Source organism: Scyliorhinus torazame, chromosome 16 (genome assembly GCF_047496885.1).
Source record: "Scyliorhinus torazame isolate Kashiwa2021f chromosome 16, sScyTor2.1, whole genome shotgun sequence".
In the NCBI taxonomy this organism is placed as follows: Eukaryota; Metazoa; Chordata; class Chondrichthyes; order Carcharhiniformes; family Scyliorhinidae; genus Scyliorhinus; species Scyliorhinus torazame.
The window spans coordinates 76,489,162-76,506,478 of NC_092722.1; the positions used below are offsets into that span (position 1 = coordinate 76,489,162).

Genomic DNA, 17,317 nt, shown 5'->3' on the forward strand with positions numbered 1-17,317 from the left:
GCGGAGGAAAGGAGGTTCTCCTTCAGAGAGGCCAGCCGGCCGATCGGTGGGCACCGATCGCGGGCCAGACCCCTTTTGAGTGCAACCCCGGTGAAAGAACCCCCCTCGCCCCCCCACAGGCCGCCCCCCCCAGCGTTCCCGCGCTGTTCCCGCTGGCAGCGACCAGGTGTGGATGGCGCCGGCGGGAAGCCGTCGCTTTGGGCAGGCCGCTCGGCCCATCCAGGCCGGAGAATAGCGGGTGTAGCGGAGAATCGCCATTTTGGGTGTCCCGGGCGATTCTCCGGCCTGCGCCACGCAGAACTCGACGGGGCCATTCTCGCCACTTGGGTGCATCGCGGAAGGGCTTCGGACCGGCGTCGCGGGGAAAAATGGCGCGCCAGGCGATTCTCCAAACCGGCGCGGGAGCGGAGAATCGCGCCCAGGGAGAGAGAGGGAGCCACATTGAGGGAGAATGACACACACAGCGAAAGAGAGAGAGACAAACAGAGAGACAGAGAGAGAGTCATAGAGAGACAGAGAGAGAGTCAGAGAGAGAGCAAGAGAAACAGAGAGAGGCCACACAGAAAGAGTGAGAGAGAGAGAGAGACAGGAGGAGAGAGAGAGAGGTAGAGAGTGAGGGACAGAGCGAGGGTGAGGGAGAAACAGAGAGAATGAGACATACAGAGATGGGAGACAAAGAGAGACAGAGAGAGAGACAGAATCACAGAGAGAGAGAGAGACAGCGACAGAGAGAGAATGAGTCAGAGAGGAAGAGAGAGAGAGTCAGAGAGATAGAGAGTCACAGAGAGAAAGAATCAATCAGAGAGAGATAGAGAGTCACAGAGAGACAGTCACAGAGAGAGCGAGACAGTCTGAGTCACCGATTGAGGGACACAGAGTCACAGAGAGAGGGAGAGTCAGAGAGAGAGAGAGAATGAGTCACAGAGAGAGAGAGACAGAGAGAGAGAGATAGAGAGCCACAGAGAGACTGAGTCACAGATAGAGAGAGACAGTCTGAGTGAGAGAGAGAGGGACACAGAGAGAGAGTCACAGAGAGAGGGAGAGACAGAGCGAGACAGAGAGAGAGTTCAAAGCAGGGAGAGACAGATAGAGTCACAAACTGAGAGTCACAGACAAAGAGGAGAGAAAGAAGGATACGGAGAGTTCAAAGCGAGAGAGAGACGGAGAGAGACAGAGAGAGTCACAGTGTGCGAGGGAGACAGACACGCACAGACAGAGAGAATAAGAGACAGGGAGAGAGAGAGAGAGTCACATTGAGAGAGTGACACACACACAGAAAGACAAAGAGAGAGTCAAACAGAGAGAGAGAGAGACAGAGAGAGACAGAGAGAGGTACAAAGAGAAAGAGAGAGCAAAAGAGAGATAGTCACAGAGAATGAGCAGAGAGACAGAGTCTGAGAGGAGACAGAATCAGAGAGAGAGAGACAGCGAGAGAGAGACAGAGAGAAACAGAGAAAGAGTCACACAAAGAGAGCGAGACAGGGAGAGAGCGAGACAGGGAGAGAGAGAGACAGAGAATGTGAGTCAGAGTGAGACACACAGAAAGAGAGTGACACAGACAGAGAGAGTGAGGTGGGGGAGAGAGGCAGCGAGTGAGACAGAGAGTGAGAGAGAGAGACAAAGAGAGTGAGGGAGAGACACACAGAGATGAGAGGCAGGAGAGAAACAGAGAAGAGTCACAGAGAGAGAGAGAGAGTCAGAGAGAGAGAGAATGAGTCAGATAGAGGGGTAGATTCACAGAGAATGAGTCAGAGTGACAAAGAGAGTCAGAGACTCAGAGAGAGAGAGAGAGAGAGAGATGTCACGATGTGCAGGCACACACACAATGATATACAGACAAGCAGCTAATGGACACAGAACAGGACATGACCAATAAGCAGGCAGGACACTCGGGGGTGGGATCTGACTATAAAAGACACGAGGCACTCACACTCCGCCTCTTTCCACAGATGAACATCTAGAGAGTCAGTCAAGGGAGTTGTTACAATCTCACACCCCCACCACGTGGCTAAGAGCTAGTCTGGTTCAGTCAGACAGAGTAACCACACTTAAGTTAGCACAAAGTCGAACTTACAGAGAATTGTGCTATCTGTGCTATTAGTTCAATAAACCTGATTGAACTAACTTCAAGGAGTATCTTTCTGATCTAAGCTGCATCCAGTTGCAGCCAGTGTTAGACCAGTGTACCTAACACAACAAGAGAGACACACAGGGAGAGACAGAGAGGTGAGAGAGATTCACAGAGTCACCGAGAGAGAGAGAGAGTGTCACAGAGAGAGACACACACACACACAGAAAGACAGAGAGGGAGGCAGAGAGAGAGAGAGAATCACAGAAAGAGTCACAGAGGGAGCGAGTGACAGAGAGAGTGAGACACACACACACAGAAAGAGGGAGAGTGACAGAGACAGAGACATGCAGTGATCTCTAAATATGTATATACATGAAGGGTTAATGTGTAGTCAGTACAGTCAGATGATCACTAGAGGGCAACACTAACAGGGAGTATAAATACAAGCCGAGAACGAGTCGCGCAGAGACGGAGAGTCACGGAGAGAGTCAATAGAGAGCGGGAGAGAGTCACAGAGAGGGAGACACAGGGAGAGAGTGAGAGACAGAGAGAGAGAGTCACAGAGAGTGAGAAAGTCACAGAGAGGGAGAGAAACAGAGAGGGAGACACATAGAAAGAATGTGACAGAGTGAAAGGGAGAGAGAGAGGCAGAGAGAGAGTGTCACAAGGAGATAAGAGAGAGAGAGACAATCTGTTCTCCCGCTCTCGTCAGGTGTGTTGTGGCGAGAAAACAGAAGTACAGTTAGCTCAGAGGGCAAAGTATAATATTCATAGTTAATCTAATTCTATCTTGTTTAATTTAACTGCTGGTAAAAGTATTAAAGAATCAAACTCACAAGTTAATTGATGAGTTACTCAAATAAATTATTTGTTATCACTGGATGACTTTGAGTATTCATCATCATCAAAGTTAAGTACAACTCGGCATAAACAAATGAGTCACATAAATTACTCCAAGTAATATAACAAGACAGAGAGAGAGGGACAGAGACAGAGGGAGACACACAGAAAGAGAGTGAGGGACAGGGCGAGAGAGAGACAGAGAGAGAGAGAGAGCCACATTGAGAAAGAGTGACACACACATAGAAAATGACACAGAGAGACACACAGAGAAAGAGAGAGAGTCAGAGAGAAAGAGAGAGACAGATAGGCAGAGAGAGAGTGAGACAGGGAGAGAAAGAGAGACCAGAGAGAGAGTCACATTGAGAGAAAGAGACAGAAAGAGTCAGAGTGAGGCACAGCAAGAGAGAGAGGCACAGAGAGAGAGAGAGCGAGACAGTGAATCACAGAGAGCGAGCGAGAGAGAGAGTGAGACAGGGAGGGAGAGAGACAGAGAGAGTCACATTGAGAGAGAGAAAAAGAGAGAGTGACACACTCACTGATGCGACCATCAATTCACTCAAAGACACGAGTAGAAGTAAACCGTGGTTTTAATCAGCTTAGAACAGTGCCTGCCTGCGACCGGTACAATACTGTGAACCGCCTACAGGTCAACTGCTCTTTATACTTCCTTTCAAGGGGAGGAGCCATGGGCGGAGCCCGTACATGCCCCAACATATCCCCGTGGGTGAAGCCACACAATGGCCCATAGGTGGAGCCCACAGGTCAACAACATAACATAGCTGTAAGACAATGGCAGAACATGATACTAATACACTGGTGAATTACTAGTACTATACATTCACCACACTCACACACAGAAAGGGAGAGACACACACACATGGAAAGAGTTAGAGAGAGAGTCAAAGAGAGAGAGACACACACTGAGAGAGAGAGGGAGAGAGAGACTGAGAGCGTCACAGAGAAAGCATCAGGGAGAGGCAGAGAGCGAGTAAGATAGAGGAACAGAGAGTTCAAAGCGGGAGTGAGACAGAAGAGACACAGAGAGAGGGAGACACAGAAGGAGAGACAGAGCGAGGCAGAGAGAGAGTTCAAAGTGAGAGAGACAGTCACAGAGCGAGAGAGACAGAGAGAGACACACACAGAGTGATTGAGAGACAGGGTGAGAGAGCCAGAGAGAGAGACAGAGACACAAACACAGAGAGATATAGACAGTGAGAGACAGAGTCACAGAGAGGGAGCTGGAGAAACAGAGTGAGAGTCACAGAGAGAGAGCCGCACAGAGACGGACAGTCACGGAGAGAATCAATAGAGATCGGGAGAGAGGGAGACACAGAGAGAGAGTGAGAGACAGAGAGAGAGAGTCACAGAGAGAGAGGGAAACAGAGAGGGAGACACACAGAAAGAGTGTGACAGAATGAGAGGGAGACAGAGAGAGAGAGGCAGACAGAAAGACAGAAAGAGAGTGTCACAGGGAGATAAGAGAGAGAGAGACAGACAGACAGAAAGAGAGTGAGTCATGAAGAGCGAGGGAGACAAAGAGAGGGAGAGTCACAGAGAGAGAACGAGTCACAGAGACGGAGCCACGGATAGAGAGAGTCAATAGAGAGAGGGAGAGAGTCACAGAGAGGCAGAGAGTGAGACACACAGAAAGTGAGAGACAGAGAGAGAGGGAGTGTGAGAGAGAGTGAGACATGGATAGAGAGAGTTAAAGAGAGGTAAGAGAGACAAACACATGTAGAGAAACCAGAGAGAGAGAGACAGAGAGAGCGTCACAGAAAGAGACAAAGTGATCGAGAGAAACAAAGCGAGAGACAGAGAGAGAGATAGAGGGGCCAGAGAGAGAGAGACCGAGAGAAACAGAGCAAGACACAGAGAGAGAGAGGGGCCAGAGAGAGAGAAAGACAGAGAGAGAGTCACAGAAAGAGACAAAGAGAGAGTCACAGAGAGCGAGAGAAAGAGAGAGAGTGTCACAGAGAGAGCGAGTGAAACAGAGAGAGACACACAGAAAGAGTCACAGAGAGAGAGAGTCACAGAGAGATAAAGATAAACAGACACAGAGAAAGACAGAGTGAGAGTGAGAGAGAGGGAGTCACAGAGAAGGAGAGGTGACAGAGAGAGAGTCACAGAGAAGGAGAGGTGACAGAGAGAGAGTCACAGAGAAGGAGAGGTGACAGAGAGAGAGTCACAGAGAAGGAGAGTTGACAGAGAGAGAGTCACAGGGAAGGAGAGGTGACAGAGAGAGAGTCACAGAGAAGGAGAGGTGACAGAGAGAGAGTCACAGAGAAGGAGAGTTGACAGAGAGAGAGTCACAGAGAAGGAGAGGTGACAGAGAGTCACAGAGAAGGAGAGGTGACAGAGAGAGAGTCACAGAGAAGGAGAGGTGACAGAGAGAGAGTCACAGAGAAGGAGAGGTGACAGAGAGAGAGTCACAGAGAAGGAGAGGTGACAGAGAGAGAGTCACAGAGAAGGAGAGGTGACAGAGAGAGAGTCACAGAGAAGGAGAGGTGACAGAGAGAGTCACAGAGAAGGAGAGGTGACAGAGAGAGAGTCACAGAGAAGGAGAGATGACAGAGAGAGTGTCACAGAGAGTCAGACATGCAGACAGAGAGAGTCACAAATTGAGTGAGTCACAGAGAGAGAGAGAGAGAGTTAGAGACAGAGATAGAGAGACACAAAGAGAGAGATAGACAGAAAGACAGACCAACATAGAGACAGAGAGATAGAGAATCACAGAGAGAGAGAGAGAGAGAGTGTAAGGGAGAATCAGAGAGAGAGAGAGAGAGAGGCACAGAGAATGAGTAACAGGGAGAGTGAGAGAAACAGAGATAGAGAGGTACACAGAGAGTGACAGAGGACATCCAGTGGTGGCCATGGAGTGAGTGGTCGCACATTTGGCAACTCTTGCTCAAGACGGTTTTTATGATCCTTTTCCCTGTTTGCCGGGCGGATGTTTTGGTGGAAAAAGGTGTAGAGGTGATTGAGGAAATTTAAACTCCACTGGTGGATGGACCCACAGACCAGAAGTGGGTCGAGAAGGAGGGAGCTGTTGGAGCAAGAAATTCTTTGTGTGCCATAGGTGAAGTTGGCGGAGGGTAAAGGGTCAGCCCTGCCTGCCCAGTGGTCAACTGAGCAGCTGGTGGACTTCTTAAATGAGAAGAACAGAGGGTGGAGACCAAGAGTCAGGCGATCCAGAAATTGGAGGAGGCGGTGGGGGAGCAGCTTACCTCGTTGGCGGCCGAGATCGTAATGATGCGGGAGACCCTGAAGCGGCTAAATAATAATCTTTATTATTCTCACAAGCAGGCTTACATTAACACTGCAATGATGTGACTGTGAAAAGCCCCTAGTCGCCACATTCCGGCGCCTGTTCGGGTACACTGAGGGAGAATTCAGAATGTCCAAATTACCTAATAGCACGTCTTTCGGGACTTGTGGGAGGAAACCGGAGCACTCGGAGGAAACCCACGCGGGGGAGAACATGCAGATTCCGCACAGACAGTGATCCAAGCCAGGAATCGTACCCGGGACCCTGGCAGGAGAAGGTAGAGGATCTGGAGAACCGCTCCCGGAGACCAACTTTCTTTTTCTTTCTTTTTTGTTTAATAAATTTAGAGTACCCAATTCATTTTTTCCAATTAAGGGGCAATTTAGCATGGCCAATCCACCTAGCCTGCAAATCTTTGGGTTGTGGGGGTGAAACACACGCAGACAAGGGGAGAATGTGCAAACTCCACACGGATAGTGACCCGGGGCCGGGATCGAACCTGGGACCTCGGCGCCGTGAGGCAGCAATGTTGACCACTGTGCCACCGTGCTGCCCCCCCAGAGACAAAACTTAAGAATTGTGGGGATGCCTGAAGGCATCGAGGGAGCGGGCACCAGCTCGAATGTACCCAAGGCGCTGGAGAAGTTGATGGGAGAGGGGTCTTCGAATGGCCCCTGGAGGTCGACCGGGCGCATAAGGCGCTGATGAGGAATCCGCAGGCGAAGAGCTACCGAGGGAGATGGTGGTGCGGCTCCACTGATTCCCCGACAAGAAGATATCGCGGTGTACAAGGCAGATGAGGAGGTGCATTTTCATTTTCATTTCAAAAGACGTGTGTGTTTCAGGTGAATTGGCCATTCTGAATTCTCCCTCAGTGTCCCAGAGCAGGTGCTGGAATGTGGCGACTAGGGGATTTTCACAGTAACTTCATTGCAGTGTTCACGTAAGCCTACTTATGACAATAATAAAAGAGGTTTGGAGTGGCACGGTGGCACAGTGGTTGTTAACACTGCTGCCTCACAGTGCCAGGGTCCCAGGTTCGATTCCCCGCTGGGTTACTGTCTGTGCGGAGTCTGCACGTTCTCCCCGTGTCTGCGTGGGTTTCCTCCGGGTGCTCCGGTTTCCTCCCACAGTCCACAGATGTGCAAGTTAGGTGGATTGGACATGCTAAATTGGCCCTAGGTGGGGTTGTGGGGACAGCGAGGGAGTGCTCATACTTCTCCCATGTGCACAGGGTACACTTCCGCTCAATTTATTTGTAGTGGCCAAGATGCTGTTGGCGGGGGCAGTCAACTCATTAATATTAATATGATATTCGGCGATCGTTGTTTCAGATCACGCGCCGCACTTGGTGGACTTGCAAGTAGTCCCTCCGGGGAGGGAGGGGCAGCGGCCACAGTGGAGACTGGACATAGGGCTGTTAGTGGATGAGGAGTTATGCAAGTGGGTGAGGGCCACCATTTGGGGAGTACATGGAGCTGACTGACACGGGGGAGGTCACGGCCACAGGCTGTCGATGGCAATCAAGGCAGTGGTTTGGGGGGAGTTTATTTTGATTCGGGCACACTGGGAACCAGTAGAATGAGCAGAAACGACAAGGTTGGTGGACGAGATTCTATGGATGGACAGAAGGTATTCGGAGGCTCCGAAGGCACGATTGTCGAAGGAGGGGCAGAAGCTCCAGATGGAGTTTGGGTTGGTGTCCACAGGGAAGGCATTAAGGCAGTTGCGGAGGGCCAGGGGGGCAGTGTATGAGTATGGGGGGGGGGGGGGGGGAAGGTGAGTAGACTGCTGACCCACCAACGTAGAAAGTAGGAGATCGGGAGAGTGAAGGACGGAAGGGGAAGAGCGGCACTGGACATGGTGGGGGTGAATGGGGTATTCGAGGAATTTTATAGAAGGCTCTACAAATCGGAGCTCCTGGCCAGTGGGGGGCGGGGGGGTCGAATGCAGCAATTCCTGGATCGGTTGGCGTTTCCTGAGGTAGAAGAGGACCTGGTGAAGGGACTGGGGACCCCCATTGGACTGGTAGAGGTGATGGAAAGCATGGGGGCACTACAGGCAGGGAAGGCCCTGGGCCCTGATGGGTTTCCTGTAGAATTTTAGAAGAAGTCTGCTGGGGATCGGTGCTCCAGCTGATCAGGGCAAATAATGAGGTGAGGGAAAAGGGGGAGCTCCCCCCTACATTATCGCAGGCGCCATATCCCTAATATTAAAGAAGGTAAAGATCCGGAGCAGTGTGGGTTCTATCGCCCGATATCGTTGCTAGATGTTGGCTAAGATCTGGGCCTTGCGAATTGAGTGCTGTGTGCCGGGGGTGATAGGCGAAGGCCAGATGGGGTTCTTAAAGGGAAGGCAATGTCTGGAGATTACTAAATGTAATAATGAAGCCCCCAGAGGGACAGGATGTGGAACTGGAGTGGAGGGACTCGGAACCACTGAAACCGGGGTGGGGGCAACCTGGCGGAGTTCCTGAGGCTGGGGAAAATCACGTTCGCCTTAAGAGGGTTGGTTGATGGGTTTTCCCGGTGATGGAAGCCGTCCATTAAATTCTTCAAGGAAAATTGTGTGGGGGGGGGGGGGGGGGTGCTGGTGGATAAAGGGGTTAAAATGGGGAAGGCAGGACGGGAGGAGAGGAATGGCGGGGGGGTTGGGGTATTTGGGTAGTTTGAGGTTCCTCGTTGTTCTTACTCTTGTGTTGGTTTGTGTTTAATGTTCATACAAATCATATCATAGAATTTATAGTGCAGAAGGAGGCCATTTGGCCCATCGAGTCCACACCGGCCCCTGAAAGTGCACCCCACCTAAGCCCACGCCTTCACCCTATTCCATAACCCAGCAACCTCACCTTTTAAAAAAAAACTTTTATTCCAATTGTTTACATATTTTCAACAAACCACCCCCCCTTACAGAAATAAGAAAAAACAAAGAACACATAAATAAACATCTTATAGCTATGTTCCCCCAATATACAAGCCCCCCTTAAACGATAATAAACACAGTAGTAAACACAAAGTACCCTCCACTCCCCGGGTTGCTGCTGCTGCTGCTGACCACCTCCTAACGTTCCGCTAGAAAGTTTAGGAACGGTTGCCACCGCCTGAAGAACCCTTGCACAGACCCTCTCAAGGCAAATTTTACCCTCTCCAATTTAATGAACCCTGCCATGTCGCTGATCCAGGCTGCCACGCTTGGGGGCCTCGCATCCTTCCACTGTAGCAGAATCCTCCGCCGGGCTACCAGGAACGCAAAGGCCAGAATACCGGCCTCTTTCGCCTCCTGCACTCCCGGCTCGTCCGATACCCCAAATAGTGCTAACCCCCAGCTCGGTTTAACCCGGGTGTTTACCACCTTAGACACCGTCCTCGCAATGCCCCTCCAGAACCCATCCAACGCTGGGCACGCCCAGAACATGTGGGCATGATTTGCTGGGCTCCCCGAACACCTCACACACCAGTCCTCCACTCCAAAAAAACGACTCAGCCTTGCCCCCATCATGTGCACCCTGTGCAGAACCTTAAATTGTATCAGGCTAAGCCTGGCGCAAGAGAAGGAAGTATCTACCCTACCCAGGGCGTCCGCCCACGTACCCTCGTCTATCTCCTCCCCCAGCTCTTCCTCCCATTTACCTTTCAGCTCCTCCACCGAGGTCTCCTCCTCCTCCTGCATTTCCTGGTAGATCGCCGAGACCGTGCCTTCTCCAACCCACCCCCCCCGAGAGCACCTTATCCTGGATCCTACGTGCTGGCAGCAGCGGGAATTCCCTCACCTGCCATCTTACAAACGCCCTTACCTGCATGTACCTGAAGGCATTTCCAGGGGGGAGCCCAAATTTTTCCTCCAGCGCCCCAAGGCTCGCAAATGTCCCATCTATAAACAGGTCCCCATCCTTCTAATTCCTGCCCTGTGCCAGCTCAGGAACCCGCCATCCATTCTCCCCGGGACAAACCGATGGTTCTCTCGGATCGGGGACCACACCGAAGCCTCTGCCTCCCCCCTGTGGCGTCTCTACTGCCCCCAAATTTTGAGGGTCGCCACCACCACTGGACTTGCGGTGTACCTTGTCGGCGGGAGCGGCAGCGATGCCGTCACCAGCGCTCTCAGGCTTGTGCCCACACAGGACGTCATCTCCAGCCTCTTCCACGCCGCCCCCTCCCCCTCCATTACCCACTTGCGTATCATAGCCACATTGGCAGCCCAGTAGTACCCACACAGATTAGGCAACGCTAGCCCTCCTCTGTCCCTGCTTCGTTCCAGAAACACCCTCCTCACCCTCGGGGCATTTTTCACCCATACAAACCCTATGATGGCCCTGCATCCATAGCCGCCACTATCTCTGCTTCCCCCTCCACTGCAGGCATCATGATTACATTCAGGAGCCTCCACACATTGGTGTTTAGCTGCCTTCCCTTCACAAAACCCATCTGGTCCTCGTGGATCATCCCCGGGACACAGTCCTCAATTCTGGTAGCCAACACCTTCACTAACAGCTTCGCGTCCACGTTGAGGAGCGAGATTGGCTGACACGACCCATACTGTAATAGGTCCTTGTCCCGCTTCAAGATCAGCGAGTTCAGCGCCCTGGACATCGTCGGGGGTAGGGCCCCCCCTCCATCGCCTCATTGAAAATCCTCACTAGTAGTGGGCCCAACAGGTCCATATGCTTCCTGTAAAATTCCACCGGGAGCCCATCTGGCCCCGGTACCTTCCCCGCCTGCATACTCCCCAGCCCCTTAGTCAGCTCCTCCAGCCCTACCAGTGTCCCAAGCCCCGCCACCTGCCCCTACTCTACCCTCGGGAACCTCAGCCGGCCCAGAAAACGACACATCCCCCCCTCCTCCGTCGGGGGCTCAGACCTATGCAGCCCCCCATAGAAGTCTCTAAATACCCCATTTATTCCCACCGCACTCCGCACCGTGTTCCCCCCTTTATCCCTAACTCCCCCAATCTCCCTCGCTGCCTCGCACTTCCGCAGCTGGTGTGCCAGCATCCGGCTAGCCTTCTCCCCGTATTCATACACCGCCCCTTGCGCCTTCCTCCACTGCACCTCCGCCTTCTTGGTAGTCAACAGGTCAAACTCGGCCTGGAGGCTTCGTCGCTCCTTGAGTAGTCCCTCCTCGGGGACCTCTGCATACCTCCTATCCACCCTTAAAATCTCCTCCTAATCACCGCCTTCAGCACCTCCCAGACCACCCCTACCTGCACCTCCCCATTATCGTTCACCTCTAGGTATCTTTCAATGCACCCTCGGATCCACCCTCTCACCTCCTCATCCGCCAGCAAACCCACCTCCAGGCGCCACAGCGGGTGCTGGTCCCTCTCCTCCCCTAGCTCGAGCTCCAACCAGTGCGGGGCATGGTCTGAGATGGCTATGGCCGAATACTCCGTGTCCTCCACCTTCGGAATTAGTGCCCTGCTCATAACAAAGAAGTCTATCTGGGAGTAGGCTTTATGGATGTGGGAAAAGAAAGAGAATTCCCTGGCCCCCGGCCTGACAAACCTCCATGGGTCCGCTCCTCCCACCTGTACCATAAACCCCCTCAACACCTTGGCCGCCGCCGCCTCTTACCTGTCCTGGATCTAGAGATGTCCAATGCTGGATCCAATACCGTATTAAAGTCCCATTATTAAGCACCCTACCTCCAGGTCCGGAATCCGGCCCAACATGCGCCGCATAAATCCGGCATCGTCCCAATTCGGGGCATACACATTCACCAAGACCACCCGCACCCCCTGCAGCTTACCACTCACCATCACGTACCTACCTCCATTGTCTGGCACGATGCTCAGCGCCTCAAACGACACCCGCTTCCCCACCAAAATCGCCACCCCTCAATTCTTTGCGTCCAACCCAGTGTGGAAAACCTGCCCTACCCACCCCTTTCTCAGCCTAACCTGGTCTGCTCCCCTCAAATGCGTCTCCTGGAGCATAACCACATCTGCCTTCAGTCCCTTCAGGTGCGCGAACACACGGGCCCTCTTGACCGGCCCGTTCAGGCCTCTCATATTCCAAGTTATCAGCCGGATCAGGGGGCTGCCCGCATCCCCCCCCCCCCCCCCCCGCCGATTAGCCATCCCCTTTTCTAGGCCAGCCGCGTGCCCTCGCCTCTCGCACTCTCCGTTCCCCCCAGCGGCAGACCCCCGCCCCGACTCTCTCTTCAGGCTCCAGCTCCCCTTTGGCCAATGCAGTTCCCCCCTGCCCCCCCCACCCCCAGCTAGGTCCCTCCCTACCTGTGTTGCTCCCCCATAGCACTCCCGTAAGTCAGCTGACTCCTGCTGACCCCGGCCGCTCCCGCCACTCCATCGACCCCCCCAGTGTGAGAATCTCCCCCCCCTCCCCTCCTGTGCATCAGCGGGTGCTCCTCTCCAGCACCACCCCTCCCCCGTGACCCTGCCCCCTTCCCTCCCTAGCGCGGGAAAAAAAAAATCCTCGCTTTCCACCAAGCCGGCCCCGCCCCCTCAGGCGCAGCTCCCTTTCGCGGCCTGATCCTAGCTCCCCACCTCGGGCCTCCCCTCTCCCCACAATGGGGCCCCCTCTTCCAACCACCGACACCCACACTCTCACCAAAACCCCACTACGAACCATTTCACCCTACCCCACCCAGCATCCAAAAAAAAACTGTACCAAACAGAACAGAACATCCCCCCAAAACACAACAATCACATCAATCCCCTCTCGACATCCCCGACCTGTGGTGGTATGTATTAGGGGTTTTATGGTACCCTGGGATGCCGAGAGGCTATTGGTAGATAGACACTGGATCCCGATTGGATCAGTCGCCTGCTGGCTCCACCCAGTAAGGTGGAGTATAAGAGCCCGGGTTCTCCCAGCAGCCGCATTCTGTAACTGTGCTGAGTAATAAAGCCATCGTTGGACTCCTTCTCATCTCGCCTCGTGAGTGATTGATTTGCTGCACAACCCTCAATCCGAGTCCAACGTTTCGGCCTGGAGAAAGGTCCACGCCTCCTCCGGCGCCTCGAAGTAGTGGTGGCAGTCCTTGAAAGTGACCCACAGTTGCGCCGGCTGCAACATTCCAAATTTCACCCCCTTCCGATGCAGAGCCGCCTTAGCCCGATTGTACCCGGCCCTCTTCTTGGCCACCTCCGCGCTCCAGTCCTGGTATATCCGGACCTCTGCATTCTCCCACTTGCTGCTCCGCTCCTTCTTTGCCCACCTTAGAACACACTCCCTGTCCACAAAGCGGTGGAACCGCACCAGCGCCGCCCGCGGCGGCTCGTTGGGCTTGGGCCTCCTCGCCTGGACTCGGTGGGCCCCTCCAGCTCCAGGGGCCTCGGGAAGGCCCCCGCGCCCATCAACGTGTTCAGCATCGTGACCACGTATGCTCCAACATCCGACCCCTCCACTCCCTCCGGGAGACCCACAATCCGCAGGTTCTTCCTCCTCGACCGATTCTCCATGTCCTCGAACTTCTCCTGCCATTTCTTATGCATCGCCTCATGCGCCTCTACCTTCACCGCCAGGCCCAAGATCTCGTCCTCGTTCTCCGAGGCCTTTTGCCGCACCTCCCGGATCGCCGCCCCTTGGGCCTTCTAGGTCTCGAGCAGCTTGTCTATTGAAGCATTCATCGGCTCCAACAGCTCTGCCTTCAATTCCGTGAAGCAGCGCTTGTGAAACTTCTGTTGTTCTTGCGACCACTGCGCCCACGCTGCCTGGTCTCCACCCGCCGCCATCTTGATTTTCCTCCCTCGCACTTTTCGCTGTTCCAAAACTACTTTTTTCACCGCTCCACTCCTGGTCCAATCCATACAGTGCCGGGGAAATGTTACTGTCACCTTCCCACACTGGGAACCATCGAACAGGGGGCCCTAAAAAGAGCCCAAAAGTCCGTTTCTGTCGGCAGCTACCGAACGTGCGACTTAGTTCCGCATAGCCGCAACCGGAAGTCCCCCAGCAACCTCACCTAACTGTTGGACACTATGGGGCAATTTAGCGTGACCAATACACCTAACCTGCACATCTTTGGACTGTGGGAGGAAACCAGAGCACCCGGAGGAAACCCACGCACACATGAGGAGAACGGACAGACAATGACCCCAGCTGGGAATCGAACCTGGGACCCTGGTGTTTTGAATCAACAGTGCAAACCATTGTGCTCAAAAATATTTAAATAAAAGAGACAGAGTAGTTACAGAGAGTGCGTGAGAAACAGAGACAGAGAGACACGCAGAAAGAGAGTGACAGAGAGAGAGAGAGTGACAAAGAGAGAGAGTGACAAAGAGAGAGAGAGAAAAAGAAACAGAGAGAGAGAGATAGAGAGAGACACAGAGACAGAGAGAGAGAGAGACAGAGAGAGGGAGAGAGACAGAGAGAGGGAGAGAGACGCAGAGAGAGAGAGAATCACAGGGTGAGACACAATGAGAGACATAAAGAGAGAGAGAGAGAGACACACAGTCAGTGACAGAGAGAGTGAGAGAGAAACAAAGAGAGAGGACAGAGCGAGACAGAAAGTGACAAAGAGAGAAAAACAGAGTGAAAGGCAAAGACAGAGAGTGAGAACTTGATGTCGAGGCAGATAATATCCTTACATTCATGATGAAGTAGATGGTGAGAATATAAAAGACATTAAGTTGAGGATGAATCCAGATGGCTGAGTTCCCCAAAGAAATCGGATTACCGATCTGATTGTTCCAGGTATTATTGTCGAATAATGTATTAATTGTTTCTCGAGGCATCAGCTACAGAAAACAGAAAAAAGAAATCCCGAGAGAAAAGTCCCTTTGAATGATTTGGTTCAATATTACGAATAGCCCGGGGTTAGATGCAGAGTAAAGCACCCTCTAAACTGTCCCCATCAAATACACCCAGGACAGGTACAGCAAGGGGTTAGATACAGAGTAAAGCACCCTCTAAACTGTCCCCATCAAATACACCCAGGACAGGTACAGCACAGGGTTAGATACAGAGTAAAGCTCCCTCTACGCTGTCCCCATCAAACACACAGAGGACCGGAACAGCACGGGGTTAGATGAAGAGTAAAGCACCCTCTAAACTGTCCCCATCAAACACTCCCAGGACAGGTACAGCACGGGATTAGATATAGAGTAAAGCTCCCTCTGCACTGTCCGCATCAAACACTCCCAGGACAGGTACAGCACGGTGTGAGATGCAGAGTAAAGCTCCCTCTACAATGCTTCCTTAAAACACTCTGAGGACAGTTACAGCACGGGTTTAGGTGCAGAGTAAAGCTCCCTCAATACTGTCCCCATCAAACACTCCCAGGGTACGCCCAGAGTGGGTTAGATGCAGAGTAAAGTTCCCTTTCAACTGACCGCATCAAAAACTCCCAGGACAGGAACAGCATGGGCTTAGATACAGAGTAAAGTTTCCTCTACACTGTCCCCATCAAACACTCGCAGAACAGCTACAGCACAGGGTTAGGTACAAAGTAAAGCACCCTCTAAACTGTCCCCATCAAACACTCCCAGGACAGGTACAGCACGGGGTTAGATACAGAGTAAAGCTCCCTCTACACTGTCCCCATCAAACACTCCCAGGACAGGTACAGCACAGGGTTAGATACAGAGTAAAGCTCCTTCAACACCGTCCCTATCAAACACTCCCAGGACAGGTACAGCACGGGATTAGATACAGAGTAAAGCTCCCTCTACTGTCCCCATCAAACACTACCAGGACATCTGCAGCACGGGGTTAGATACAGAGTAAAGCTCCCTTTACACTGTCTCAATCAAACACTCCCAGCGCAGGTCCAGAACAAGTTAGATACAGAATAAATCTCCCCCAACACGGTCCCCGTCAAACATGGCCAGGAAAGCTATAGCACGGGGTTAGATACAAAGTAAATCTCCCTCTACTCTGTCCCTATCAGACACTGCCAGGACAGGTCCAGAATGGGGTTCGATACAGAGTAAAGTTCCCTCTACACTGTCCCCAACAAATACACCCAGGACAGGTACAGCACGGGGTTAGGTACAGAGTAAAGCTCCCTCTGCGCTGTCCCTATCAACCATCCCAGGACAGGTACAGCACAGGGTTGGGCACAGAGTAAAGTTCCTTCTACACTGTCCCCATCATACACTCCCAGGACAGGTCCGGGACGGGTTAGTCACAGAGTAAAGCTCCCTCTACACTGTCCCCGACAAACAACCCAGGCAGGTATAGCACGAGATTAGATACAGGGCAAAGATCCCTCGACACTGTCCCCATCAATCACTCCCAGGGCAGGTACAGCACAGGGTTAGATACAGAGTAAAACCCCCTACACATTGTCCACATCAAACACTCCCGGGACAGGTACAGCACGGGTTTAGATACAGAGTAAAACTCCCTCTACACTGTCCCCATCAAACATTCCAGGACATGTACAGCACAGGATAGCGTACAGAGTAAAGCTCCCTCTAGACTGTCCCACCAAACGCTCCCAGGAGAGGTACAGCACGGGGTTAGATAGAGAGTAAAGCTCCCTCTGCACTGTCAGGGGAATGTCACTTTAAGAAATGTTTGTCTGCTCAAGTGGCTGCAGTGATGTCAGTGTGTGGGTGGAGCTGAGAGCTGGCTCTGCTTGTTAGTTTCGCTTTGAGGAAAAGCTTGGGTGTGTCTGTGTTTTTTGGTTTTGTTTTAGTGTTGGAGCTGAAGCCAGTCAAAGGTGTAATTTCGATCTCTCTGCCATCTAAATACTATCTACAGATCATTTGGTGAATTCAGTGATAATTGCTATCAGTAGAGAATTTAAACCTGGTGTGCTTCTGTAAAAAGGGTTTTGGTGTCTTATGGATGTTAAAAGGAAAGTTTAAGGATTACTTAGAGTGTTGTATTCTTTGGGGGTGTATTTGAATTGATGGTTGCCAAGATGTTCACTGTATGTTTTAAAAAGGTTAACTGAGTTCATAGAATAAACATTGTTTTGCTTCAAATTTCTGCAGCACCATAGCTGTAGAGTGGGCCGTGTGCTCCCCATACCACAATTTAGTAAAAGTCGTGAGTCAGGTGAACTCCATGATACACTTTGGGGTTCTCTAAACCCTGGCCCATAACAAATTGGGGGCTTGAGGGGGATAAAAGTCTATCTATTGGATTGGCTTAGTGAACTTAAAGACAGTGAGGGGTGAGCATATTATGGTTGCTTTTCAGGTTGGTATTTCAGTTTAAGTAGGGAGTG

At 52.2% G+C, this 17,317-nt stretch overlaps 1 protein-coding gene across 1 annotated transcript in view; it reads right to left on the reverse strand.

Moving 5' to 3' along the window:
- The window catches only part of LOC140392886 (chloride channel protein-like), a 1,200,068-nt gene that overhangs the window by 70,967 nt on the left and 1,111,784 nt on the right, over positions 1-17,317 (reverse strand). The window contains 1 exon segment of the mRNA XM_072478647.1: positions 14,727-14,876. Coding sequence (XP_072334748.1) covers positions 14,727-14,876 — 150 coding nt within the window.